The sequence below is a fragment of the Thalassophryne amazonica genome, chromosome 1 (assembly GCF_902500255.1).
Source record: "Thalassophryne amazonica chromosome 1, fThaAma1.1, whole genome shotgun sequence".
Lineage (NCBI taxonomy): Eukaryota > Metazoa > Chordata > Actinopteri > Batrachoidiformes > Batrachoididae > Thalassophryne > Thalassophryne amazonica.
Window position 1 is genome coordinate 166755077 of NC_047103.1, and position 14140 is coordinate 166769216.

The 14140-nt window shown below is 38.9% G+C and overlaps 1 protein-coding gene across 1 annotated transcript in view; it reads left to right on the top strand.

Annotated features, from left to right (window-relative positions):
* Positions 1 to 11366, top strand: part of mrps9 (mitochondrial ribosomal protein S9) — a 33548-nt gene extending 22182 nt beyond the window's left edge. Inside the window, 7 exon segments of the mRNA XM_034178807.1 lie at positions 1280 to 1365; positions 2853 to 2869; positions 2872 to 2927; positions 4431 to 4599; positions 7497 to 7605; positions 8162 to 8331; positions 11073 to 11366. Coding sequence (XP_034034698.1) covers positions 1280 to 1365; positions 2853 to 2869; positions 2872 to 2927; positions 4431 to 4599; positions 7497 to 7605; positions 8162 to 8331; positions 11073 to 11164 — 699 coding nt within the window. The 3' untranslated portion in view covers positions 11165 to 11366.
* Positions 11367 to 14140: the final 2774 nt, after the last annotated feature.

Consider the following 14140-nt stretch of genomic DNA (forward strand, 5'->3'; position numbering starts at 1 on the left):
CAAATCCTCTTCAACTTATATTCAATTGAATACACCACAAAGACAAGATATTTAATGTTCAAAACTGATAAACTTTATTGTTTTTGTGCAAATATTTGCACAAAAACACTGAGGATACTAATTGTGAATGTCCTCAGTGTTGTTAGAAGGAAAGGTGATTTAACACAGTGGTAAATATACCACTGTCCCAGCTTTTTTGAAACGTGTTACAGGCATCCATTTCAAAATGAGCAAATATTTGCACAAAAACAAAGTTTTTCAGTTTGAACATTAAATATCTTGTCTTTGTGCCGTATTCAGTTGAATATAGGTTGAAGAGGATTTGCAAATCATTGTATTCTGTTTTAATTACATTTAACACAACATCCCAACTTCATTGGAATTGGGGTTGTAGAGCCCAGATTTTGTAATTGACTGCTACAAGTCCAGAGCATCATTACATGACAGCCATCTACTGCCAGTGTTCATGGCAGTGTGAGCAGCCACACATTCGCTAAAAGTGATGAATCACTTAACAATCAGAATTTTCAGTTTTCAAATTGCCATTTTTTTCACAAATGAAAAAAATTACATATTTACAAATACAGATTTATTTGTAACACCCACCACACGTTTCACCAGCCAACTACTGACGTCAGGAAACTAATGTACCCATAATGTAATGCGGCATGTGTATCGAAACACTAAAACCTTCAAAATTAAATTAAAATAAATTAAAATTAGTGCATTACTTCATCACTAAAACATATAGCTGATATTTTCACTTTGTAAAATGAAAGCCGTGATGGTAATTTCAATAACTTGTCAGGAATTAGTTTGTTTAAAATTATAACCATAAGTCAAAACAGTCTGCCTCTGCAAGACTCCAGTAAAATGACCGGCAGGTCTGTATGGTGTGAAGAGAAATGATTCCCCCCCTTCACTCTGATCACCAGGTCTCTTTGCTGAGAAAAGGTGATCTGAGACAGAAGTGCTGACTCGTTGTTGTGTCAGTAGCTGCCATGTACTGAAGTCAATACGGAAAGTTAGCGGTTTAGCTTTTATCTGTAACTTCTGCTAATTTTTTTTAGGGATTTATCGGTTTAGCTTTATAAAAGTTAACTTTTCAGTGAGCGGATTAATGGTAATTAAAGCTAACTTTTGGTTAGCTGTGCCCACCACTGTTTATTGTAGATCTGTACTTGATGTTCATTTTTCTCATCCTGTCCCAGTCACCATAAATGTGTGAGGTCTGACTCTTGTTTTTCTGTCATCCTGAATTAGTCATTGTTGTTTTTAGGAAACATTTGATAAATTACAGAACATTGAGAAGTATCAGGATCATCTGATGGCTAAGGGGCTCTTTTCCAAGGACTCATCAAAGGTGTAAGTGAAGGAAGAAGGCACAAAAGTCTTTCAGGTGACCTTTGACCTTTGTTCATTTAAGGTTAGAACCATCATGGGGTTTTTGTGGGACTTGCACCTGTGCCGCTCCATGCACTCTCCTTTGATCCAAATCTGAACCAAGATCGAGAGTCAGACTTTTATTTACGTTTTTAATGGACTTTTCATTGATTGGTGAAATTGTCACTTCTATTTATTTCTACGATGCCAAATCACAACATAAGACGCTTTAAAGCGCTCAAGACCAGGGCTGCCCAAATCTGTCCTAGGGGGGCACGTTTTCATGTCTAACTACACAACTGGCACCTGAATATTTAAATCCAGTGTTTCCAGTTCCTTATTGGCTGAGCACACCTGCGGGTATCTTGTGTCAAGTGGGTGAGACGTGGGCAATTGAGTGTAATATGTTGTAATCGGACAACTGTTCTCAAGAGCAGATTTTAACAGGAATTTTAGCTTTTTTGAATAAGTGGTGAAAATGCGGTGGTAGAGCTTATACATGCACAAAAAATGATTGTATAATGGGAATCGTATGAAACTGACTAATCAGCAATAATTGGTTACTGTCGTTATAGTTGAAGTAAAATAGAAGGTAATAGTACAGACTGAGATTAGATGAATTTTGGTTCTGATTAAAAAATAAATATATAACAAATTTGGGCCATATTGCTAAATTTGAAATTGTGGCCGAAATTGATTCAGGCAGATGATGTGAAGATGAAGTATTTCCATGTATGTAATATGTTAAACTAGGTCAGATAAATGAAGACTAAAACATCGTTTCTGAGGTAGGTAAGGTTAGACCTTACTTGTGTTGAAGCACCTTGAGGCAGCTTTGTTGTGATTTGATGCTATATACATGAAAAATGGAAATTGATTTTTAAATCACATGGCTTCTTATTTCTGTTTTTAAAATAATAATAATAAAATTACAGGAATTTAAACTTTATGAATCATGTTTTATATATATATATATATTATATATATATATATATATATATAATGACCCTCATGGCCTGCCTGCAGTACCTCATGGCCCACCAGTGGGCAGCGGACCATACATTGGGCAACCACTGGGTCCAGTATTTATCCACCCCCATGAGCACATCTCCTGACAGTGTTAAGGGAAAAACTCCTTCATTGTTTATTTTTAATTAGAAGAAAACTGAAGCAGCCCATACTCACTGAGGTGACCATCTGTTGACAACAAAACAAAAGCACAACAAAGAGTGCAGGACATGCAATAACACAAACTGACGCTGCCAACGACAGTCTGCTGACCCTTTGGCTCCTACTCATCGATGACATAATTCGTCTTCATATCTGCTGGTCTGCACAGAAATGATGCAGATCACGATTCTCTGGGTAAATCCAGTCATCGATCTGTGGTGGTTTACACTGGTAGGCGAAGGTCTGTAAAGCAGATGATGGTCTTCCATGGTCCTGACCACCTGATTTTCTCCTTCAAGTTCTTTAGGATCAAGTCGGGGCTCACAAAGGAGGAACTGGAGGAAAAGCTGGTGGAGAACATCTCAACCCACAATGTAAGATCAGCCACAGTCACTTCCTGAAAGACATATTCAATCTACAGTATTTCGAGTGTTTATCTCCACTGGAGGCCCATGCATCGCATCTTGCACATTTTCTTTTCCTCACACTTCCTTTTCTGAAGATTCCTTTCTGCATTTCAGTTTTTCTCTTCCAACACAAACAAAGGTTTTTAAGTAACGTTGCCACATTTGGCAGTAAAAAGGTCTCATTTTAATTTCTGCATCATCTCCAAATGTGTGATTTTATCTGATCCAGGCAGCAGTCGCATCACCAAATAACACTGCAGAATCCGGCTTGCTGTTACATGGTTTACAGTCTCCCCGGGATCAAGTTCTGCCCTCCAAACTTTAAAGAATGAGTTTTCTACCACTAAATGTACCAATATTCAGAAGTAAAACAATGTACAATACCAATATATCTGCAGATATATACACATTTAAAAAATGAAGTGGGACAGAGGAGGGTTTTCTTTCACCAAAACATCAAATCTAGGCTTACATCTCAGATGTACCTTCTGGCAAATTGTAGCTGAAGTTTCAGGTCTTCTTTTTAATAAAATCCTCCTCTATACCACTTCATCATGAAGCTGTATAACTGGGGATACAAATGCAAAATATGCACTATGGCAATTACTCCAATCACAAGTAGAGAAGCCTGTAACTTCTTCTGGGTTGTCTGGGTGTCTTGGTGGCTTTCCTCACTCTTCTCCTTCTTGCACAGTCATACAGTTTTTGAGAACTGTCTACACAGATTTACCATAGAGTGCCATACTGTTTGTATTTTTTTTATAACTGATGTAAATAAAGTTCAAGACAGTGACTTGGAAATGTTCATGTATCCATCTCCTGACTTGTCTGAAGAAAAACTGGCAATTAAACTGATTATTTACAGGTATTATACCAAAGGGGCTGAATACTTATGTAACCCATCATCTTGGCTTTTATAGTTTAATTAATTTATATCAAGTTGTAGAAATTTACTTTCAGTTTTATTCTAAGGAAGATAATTTTTTGAAATTTTTATATTAAGAAGCCTGATTTACTTTTTGTATTTGAAATGCCATAAACAAATTAAAATGCGTGAAATACCAAGGGGGCTGAATACTTTTGCAACCCACTGTAACTATACGTATAGCCAGTGACCAACCCACATGCATCACACTGCCTTCACTCTGATTGGCAGTCGCCATGTTGCCTTCACTCAGCATTGCATAAAATAGTTTTTTCGTCTATTTGAGCCCCACCCAGCTGGCGCCATAGAGAACACTTGTCTTTTGTAGCTGTAAAGTGCCCACTCTGACTGAAAATGAATGACAGTTGGTTGCTTTTCCGTTGCCTAATGTTACCAAGGGGGTAATGAGGGTCCCAGCCACGCTTGACACATTGTAAACAATACCTCTGGTGTGCCCTCTGCTGGACAAACTGTCAGGACACTATTTCCAGCAGCCAAGTTTGTTTTTCAAGGTGTGTCTGCGTGTGTGTGTGTGTTTTCTGCAGTACGATCACTTCATCCAGCTGATGGAACGCTTGCTGTCGATGCCGTACTGCAGCAGAGAGGAGACGTTTATCCAGTCGTTCCGCATGCAGCTGCAGTCTCAGTCCATGAAGCAAACTGTGACCTCGCTCCAGAGGGATGAAAGGGGCGTGGCTTATACCACTGCAGAAGGTGAGGTGTAAAAGAAAAAAAAAACATCCCCAGCTTTCATGGTTCCACAAAGATTAGTTCCACAAGTCCAACTTAGTCCTTTGAGTCAGTTCTCAATATGACTTGGTGAGGTCAGGCTCTAAGCCACGCCCATTTTCATAATGTTCCTTTGTTTTAGCACCAACAAAGTCACCCAAAGTTTTCTAAATTTTGCGTTACCATTGTAATATATTGATATTACAATAGCTGAGATGAAACTGCAGAGGTAATTACTGTAAAAACTGTTCCTCTTTTTTAAACACACAAAGACAAAGTCACCATTTGGAGTGGATTATTAAGTGATTCGGTTAATCAGTAACATTAAATAGATTTTTTTTTATGCTGGTGAAAATGTTGGGCCTGGCTTTGGAGAAATACCGATACATGTTTTATGGACGGAGTCATAGTTGATTGATTGGTTTTAAATAATGAGCATTTTTACTCCGTTTTCCTGCTTAGCTCACCTAGCAGCTAGCTTAAATAGTTAGCATGTAGCTTGCTTAAATATGAATTTGTTGATCAGATTTTTGAGTAGATAATGCTAACGAAAACCCAATATTTGTATTGTTCTTATTGTTTATTATTAGTTTTCATCATTATTATTATTATCATCAAGAACAACAAATGCGTGATTTTGTTTTGTTTTTTGTTTTGTTTTTTTCAATATAGCTACAAGTTGCACTGGAGCAGAAGTCGCAGTACCTCCCAAACTAATAAAAATATAAAAATTCTTTCAAAAAAATGTAACATACTCCGGAGAATACAGTAAATAATTTATCTTTGCATTTGTGGAATAAGTCATTCTTCGTACTGCATACAGGAAAAATCGGCCCAGCATGCATTGCTTCGTCAACATGTTTTGTTGTTTTGTTTTTCCCCAGACGGACGACTTTTGCATCTCATTGTTTTTGATGTTTGACATCCATTTTTTATTTTTACGTGTATACGAGAAAACCGCACAGCTTTATCTGATTTTTGCAAGAGTGTGACCATGAGAGCTCAGAGAGGAAGCGATGTCGCTGTAGTGACCTTAATGGGACAGCTGTGGTGTGGATGCGGACCTGTGACGCAGTTAGCACAGCTAGCTGTGTCTAGCAATGTCTACGTTTACTGACTGTAAGTGGACACATGAATCAAAAGACACAAAGGAGATGGTGGCGGTCGGATGTTTAATGATCATCATGCGGAACCTTGAAATATCAAAGGTCACGAAGCTGTGTGAAGATGCAAATGGTGTCCAACAGCAGGACGGTGTTGTTTCTTAACGCTGGCGGCGCCACTTAGCGCGCAACCAGGAGAACGGCTGAGTGTAAATCTCTTCAAAAGGAGGCACATGATAATACGAGGTCTGTCAATAAAGTATCGGACCATTGGCTGGGAAAAAAAACTGGCTTACCTGGACGGTTGGAAACCTAATCACCCTCGAAGTACTCTCCTTGGGACTCCACACACTTCTCCCAGCGGTGTTGCCACTGTTGGAAGCATTCCAAAAACACCTTTTTTGGGATGGCGCGCAGCTCCGCCGTCGTCGCAGCCATGATGACCTCTCTTGTCTCAAATCGGGTTCCTTTTAATGGTATTTTAAGTTTTGGGAAGAGCCAGAAGTTGCAAGGGGCCATGTCAGGGGAGTAAGGTGCCTGTTGAACCACCGGAGTCTGTTTTTTGGTCAAATAAGTCTGAATTAAATGAAAGGAATGAGCTGGTGCGTTGTCGTGGTGGAGGCGCCAATTTCCTCTGGCCCACAACTCCGGTCTCTTGCACCGCACACCATCACGTAGACAACGGAGGACATCCCTGTAATACTCCTTTGTTATTGTTTGACCCTGTGGTGCGTACTTGTGGTGTACCACACCACAGGAGTAAAAAAAAAACAGTCAGCATTACCTTGATCTTGCTGCACACTTGGCACGCCTTCTTCGGTCTTGGCGACGTGGAATGCTTCCACTGTGACGACTGGAATTTCGTTTCCAGATCGTACCCGTACACCCAGGACTCATCTCCGGTGATTATAGTGTCCATAAAGCTGGGATCAGTGTGAATGGAGTCCAGCATGTCCTGTGAGACTTCAACACGATGTTGCTTTTGCTCCGCCTTCAGCAACTTTGGCATGAACTTCGCCGCCATATGTTTCATGCCCAAATCTTCCGTCACGATGGAATGTGCCGAAGTCCTGTTAATGTCCACTTCCTCCGCAATTTCTCGGACAGTCACACGACGATCCCGCATAACCACAGCGTGCACTTTGGAAACGATCTCGTCATTTCGGCTCATTGATGGCCGACTGGAGTGTGGCTCGCTCTCCACCGTTGCGCGCCCGTCTTTAAACCGGTTGTACCACTCCTTAATCCATGTGCTGCTCATGGCTTCATCCATGAAAGCCGTTTGGATTTTTCAAATTGTTTCTGCCTGGCTGTCACCAAGTTTCTGGCAAATTTAATGCAGTAGCGCTGCTCCAAGCGTTCGGCCATTTTCTCTCAGGAAAAAATCCGACGAGGGGGGTGGAGCGCTCCTCCCACAAGCTGTGCTCACAGGCGAACGAGGGTCAACCTTGTCTGATGCAATCGCACATGATTCAAATCCATATAACTTAAAAAATAAAATAAAATGGACTGTTACTTTATTGACAGACCTCGTAATTTGCCCCCTACTGGAGCCTGGATGGAACTGTATGCGATAGAGAGAATTTATCTACACTGGTTAGCTCCGCCTCCACACCCACATCACAGTAGCTCCCTGCCCCGCCCATTTTTCAATAAAAGAATCTGTATGTTTATTGACTGTTGAGTTTGTGCACCTCACACATTTTAATTTTACTTGGCGATAAGAAGAAAGAAAGAAAAAGTTGATTCTTTTTTCTGTTTGTCTGCTTTGACTTTCAGGACAGAGAAAGACGTCGACCTCATCGGTGGTCCTCAGAGACGGTGGTGCCGGGCGCATCACCATCAATGGCCAAGAGATGATCCAGTACCTCCCCGTGCTGCAGGACAGGCACGACCACTGACCGGCCACCAGCGCCAACAAATAAAGCTTTGCTCCTTTCATTCACGCATTATCTTTAAAATGCAAAGTGTCGTGTGTTTTAGCCCCGAAAAAATGAGAAAGCAGCGTTTTCTCCCTGCGCGCGGTGTGGACCTTTTTTTTTGTAGTGAGTTAATTACACAGTTGAGTGGTCATGAGGATGTCCACAGCTATATTGTTGTCACGCTGTGTGAGGACGGGCTGTAATTGGAGCACAGAGGTGACACTTGACTTTGTCAGCACCCGTCGGCCATTCAGGCCGCGACACCATCCAGAACGCACTTTCTGCCGCATCTCCTGCACTCGCTTATCCTGCTCCTGCTGAGTCAGACAATACTCAGTAATATGTGGTGGTGAGATTGTTAAAGGAGGCTTTCCTCTGTGCTCAACTGAAAAAACATTAAACCGGCTAATCCGGCGCGGGTGATACCGCTATCTGTTTAATAGCTGCTCATCCGCGTTGTATTCTTTAGCCTCATTTTTTTTTAATCTGTCACTTATTTCTTCTCTTTTTTTTTTCTCTCAGAGAGCAGCTGATGTTTCCGCTTCAGTTCATGGACATGCTCGGCCGCTTCGACCTGGAGTGCACAGTGAGCGGCGGTGGGCGCTGCAGCCAAGCGGGGGCGCTGCGGCTCGCCATCTCCCGTGCCCTGCTTGGCTTCCTCTCTGAGGGAGATGTAGAGAAGATGAGACAAGGTAGACCTCTTTTTTTTTAACCCCTACAATCTTCAAGATCCCATTTTCAGGTATCTATTGATAATGTATGGAAGCTCAAGGTCATGCTCACGTTTTTACCAAATTTTACTCTCGGTCACAGCAAACAACATGAACGCGCAATCGTTTCATCATGGTATGCTGTACTTAAAATGTTAACGTGGATGTTTTGTATCTCGAGGTCATCCTGATGTTTCGTATCCACTTTTTTGGGGTCAGAGGTCGTTGTGAATGTAGCTGATGCTCTTTTGTTGAAGTTGAATGTCATCGTACTGTTTATGACCTTTTAGTTGGGTCAGAGGTTGTTGTACATGAATACACTTTCTTTTCATAAATGCATAATGCAATTTGTTTAAAATTCCCCTGTAGCTCAAGGTCCTGCTGTTCTTTCTTACCTACTTTTGATTGAGTTAGTAGTCATTATGTATGCTATTGATACTTATTTATTTCATAAAATCATGCTCCGGTTTATCGTAATTTGTGATGTTATATATGCCTCAGGGTCATACTACTATTTCTCACCTATTTTAGTTGGGTCACAGGTTGTTAGAATGATTAGTCCTCTTTCAGATAACCAAGCTGTGATTTACAGTAGTGTTCAGAATAATAGTAGTGCTATGTGAGTAAAAAGATGAATCCAGGTTTTGGGTATATTTCTTATTGTTACATGGGAAACAAGGTACCAGTAGATTCAGTAGATTCTCACAAATCCAACAAGACCAAGCATTCATGATATGCACACTCTTAAGGCTATGAAATTGGGCTATTAGTAAAAAAAAAAGTAGAAAAGGGGGTGTTCACAATAATAGTAATAATAGCATCTCAAACCTATTATGTTCAAACTGCTTTTTTTTAGCAATCCTGTGAATCACTAAACTAGTATTTAGTTGTATAACCACAGTTTTTCATGATTTCTTCACATCTGTGAGGCATTAATTTTGTTGGTTTGGAACCAAGATTTTGCTGGTTTACTAGTGTGCTTGGGGTCATTGTCTTGTTCAAACACCCATTTCAAGGGCATGTCCTGTTCAGCATAAGGCAACACGACCTCTTCAAGTATTTTGACATATCCAAACTGATCCATGATACCTGGTATGTGATATATAGGCCCAACACCATAGTAGGAGAAACATGCCCATATCATGATGCTTGCACCACCATGCTTCACTGTCTTCACTGTGAACTGTGGCTTGAATTCAGAGTTTGGGGGTCATCTCACAAACTGTCTGCGGCCCTTGGACCCAGAAAGAACAATTTTACTCTCATCAGTCCACAAAATATTCCTCCATTTCTCTTTAGGCCAGTTGATGTGTTCTTTGGCAAATTGTAACCTCTTCTGCACGTCTTTTATTTAACAGAGGGACTTTGCGGGGGATTCTTGCAAATAAATTAGCTTCACACAGGCGTCTTCTAACTGTCACAGCACTTACAGGTAACTCCAGACTGTCTTTGATCATCCTGGAGCTGATCAATGGGTGAGCCTTTGCCATTCTGGTTATTCTTCTATCCATTTTGATGGTTGTTTTCCATTTTCTTCCACGCGTCTGTTTTTTTGTCCATTTTAAAGCATCGGAGATCATTGTAGATGAACAGCCTATAATTTTTTGCACCTGCGTATAAGTTTTCCCCTCTCCAATCAACTTTTTAATTAAACTACGCTGTTCTGAACAATGTCTTGAACGTCCCATTTTCCTCAGGCTTTCAAAGAGAAAAACATGTTCAACAGGTGCTGGCTTCATCCATAAATAGGGGACACCTGATTCACACCTGTTTGTTCCACAAAATTGACAAACTCACTGACTGAATGCCACACTACTATTATTGTGAACACCCCCTTTTCTACTTTTTTTACTAATAGCCAATTTCATAGCCTTAAGAGTGTGCATATATTGAATGCTTGAACTTGTTGGATTTGTGAGAATCTACTGAATCTACTGATACCTTGTTTCCCATGTAACAATAAGAAATATACTCAAAACCTGGATTAATCTTTTAGTCACATAGCACTACTATTATTCTGAACACTACTGTATGTTGTGATTCTGTTGAAGTTCAAGGTCATACTGCTCTTTCTTACCAGTTTTTATGTGGGTCAAGTTAGAATGATTACTACTCTGACATTTCTTAAAATCAAATCGCAAATTTTAACATACCATTATTATTATTATAACATTATAACATAAATTATTACCAAAATACCAAAATTACTATTTATTTTTTGTGCAAAAGTGTAATTAATAATCTCAACATTATTTACACCATCTTCTTAAAGGCAAAACACACAAAACATTTTTTATATACAGCTATATAAATTCAGCATTAAGGGGTTAAGTTGGGTCAGAGGTTTTGTGAATGACATTATTATAATAATTATTATAATAATAATTAATATTAGTAGTAGTAGTAGTAGTATTTTAAATTATGATATGCTGTCTGGCACCAGCAGCCATGCCACATTGTCCCCATGGTCATGCTTGGTTTGAGCTTCAGTAGATCCTCTTGGTCATGTAACTACATTTCCAGATTATGTTGTTTTGACAGTTGAACAGGTGTACCTAATGAAGTGGCCAGTGAGTGCAAAATGGTCATGTTTCAGCATCTTTAGATAAATGTAAGAACTAAAATACTGTCCTGCTCAGGTCTGGTATTTTGATTTTTTTCAGATAAAAACAAGTGCTTAAAAGAATTTGAACAATTTGTTTCTTTTTTTTTTTTTCCTCCAGCTGGTTTGCTGACTCCTGACCCCAGGGTGAAAGAGAGGAATAAGCCTGGCCAGGAAGGAGCTCGAAGAAAATTCACCTGGAAGAAACGCTGAAAACAGACACAGAATGTGAACACTGAGGTGGAACATTCAGCTCGACTGTTGGAAATTACTTTTTGGATCACAGTGACGTCATGTGGAGTGTCTGGCCTCAACGAGCTGCAGTGTGCGTCTTTTACCACCAGATGGCAGTCTGTGATTAGGAATCAATGAAAATGCCTTAGTGAAAATCAATAAATGAATTTTGTTTGCCCCCAGATACTAAGATGTGTTTCTTTTGATTGAATTTTACCGGCTTTGCCTAAAACCTGTTTTTGACCTAACTTGTTGAAAACTTGTGTGAAAGATCTTGTTTCCTGCAGCAGAAACGGATGTAGAACTGAGCGTGCAGTTCCTCTGCCAGAGCACACACATCCAACTGTTATCACCAGCCAACACATGAGGGCACTCTGGTGTGTTCTCTCCTTTTGTGATGTCATAAAGCAAGAGGCTATTACAGGAAAAGAGAAATTAAATACAAATCTCCTAAATTGAATCATCCCTGACTCAGGGACCAGCTCTGCAAAAGGGTTGAAGCCAGAACAATCACAGAATCTTTGCCCCTTTGTGGATCAGCGGAGCCGAACGTTTTCTGCCTCACAGGTAAGTGGATACCAAAAAAAAATGCTGTTTTCACCAGTAAGAGTGAGCTACTGGTGCTGTGATGCACCAGTAGGAGCTCACTCTATTATTATTCAATGCTGTGACTGAATAATTCCAAAACCTTGAGAAGATTTTAAAATTATCATAAGCAGTTGCTCTGTCAAGCACTAACCACTAGGTGTGAGTAATGTATGGAAAACGACTCCAGGTTTTGATTTATTGTGGTTACTGAGGATTTACTCTTATTTTATTTGAGATTAAACTGGTTTTTATATGTGAATTTAAAATTTTGTACACTTTATAATCACATTTAAACCTAATTTACAGGAGTTTAAATGTCTTAAACTGGATTTAATCTGGTTCCATAGACTTCCCCTGCCAACCTCAATCATTTGTTTTGAAACCGCAGCGATTAAGGGCAGTTTAAACAACATAAAAGATATTTTTGAAATACTATAAGCTTGTGTAAATGGACTGTACTTGAGACATTCTATTTGACAGTCAATTATTTTATTTCATGGAAGATGATGGATATTTGACTACGAGGCACATTGAATAAATGTTTTACACACAAAATTTATCTTTAATCTTTACATTGATCATTACATTGTGATTTACGGATTTTTTTTTTATTTTATGTCTCTCACAGTGGACATGCACCTAAGATGAAAATTTCAGACCCCTCCATGATTTCTAAGTGGGAGAACTTGCAAAATCGCAGGATGTTCAAATACTCATTTTCCTCACTATATATATGTGTGTGTGTGTGTGTCGTAGTGACTCAAAATTTCATATAATGAATAAATGTGACTTCATTTTGACTTTCAAAGAAAAAGTTACATTTGTTGTGATGTGCCATTACAAAATTTTTAAAAAGCCTCACTTCTTAAAAGCTGCAAGACCCCAAATTGCACTTTTAACTTTGTAAAATAAAAAAGTAGTGTGGTTTTTTGTTGTTTTTGTTTGTTTTGTTTTGCAAATCACATTTGTTGTCAAAATCCACCATGAAATTGTTTCAACAATTTCTCTGGTGTGATGAGACAAAGATTGAACTCTTTAGCATCATGTTTGGAGGAAACCAGGCACCATCCCAACAGTGAAGCATGGTGGTGGCAGCATCATGCTGTGGGGATGTTTTTCAGCAGCAGGAACTGGGAGACTCGTCAGGATTGAGGGAAAGATGAATGCAGCAATGTACAGAGACATCCTGGATCCTCCAGAGCGCTCTCGACCTCAGACTGGGGCGACGGTTCATCTTTCAGCAGGACAATGACCCTAAACACACAGCCAAGATATCAAAGGAGTGTCTTCAGGACAACTCTGTGAATGTCCTTGAGTGGTCCAGCCAGAGACCAGACCTGAATCCAACATCTCTGGAGAGATCTGAAAATGTCTGTGCACCGACGCTCCCCATCCAACCTGATGGAGCTTGAGAGGTGCTGCAAAGAGGAATGAAAAAACTGCCAAAATATAGGTGAACCAAGCTTGTGGTATCATATTATTGCAATATATGTTAGTCACCTTTGTTTAATGTAAATATTTTTCTTTACTACTGTACCCCTTACCAAAAAGTAGTATATGCAAGTATGTTTCAAGTATACTTCTAGTTTACTTTTTATATACTTATCAGTACTATTTTTTGGTAAGGGACAACTTCTTGCTGATGCAAAAAAAATATTTTTCCCCATTGTGGGATCAATAAAGTTTATCTCGTCTTCAAGAAGACTTCAGACTGTAACTGCTGCCAAAGGTGCATCAACAAAGTATTGAGCAAAAGGTGTAAATACTTATGTACATGTGATTTCTTTTCTATTATTATTTTATTTTAATAAATTTGCAAAAATTTTCATGTTGTCATATGGGGTGTTGTGAGTAGAATTTTGAGAGGAGGGAAAAATTTGAAATGCCATAAATTAAAATGCGTGAAATGCCAAGGGGTATAATACTTTTGCATCCACTGTATATAATATATAATATAAATTTGCAAAAAAATCTCAAACACTTTTTTTCACATTGTCATTGGTGGGGTATTTTGTGTAGAATTTTGAGGAGAAAAAATTCATTTCATCCATTTGGAATGAAGCTGTAACATAAAATATGGAATAAGTTCAGTGAATACTTTGTGGATGCACCATGTGTGTGTTTTGTGTGTGTGTGTGTTTATGTATATATATATATATATATATATATATATATATATATATATATATATATATATATATATATATTATAAACTGAGGTCAAATTTGTTTGCTTTTTTGAGTTATATTAATGAATTAGAATTTGGATGTTACAATTCAAATCAAAATTTCGGCCGTTTTAATTTAAATTCACATTAAAAATCTCAATTTTAGATTTATTTATTTTTATTACACTTGGATGATCCTA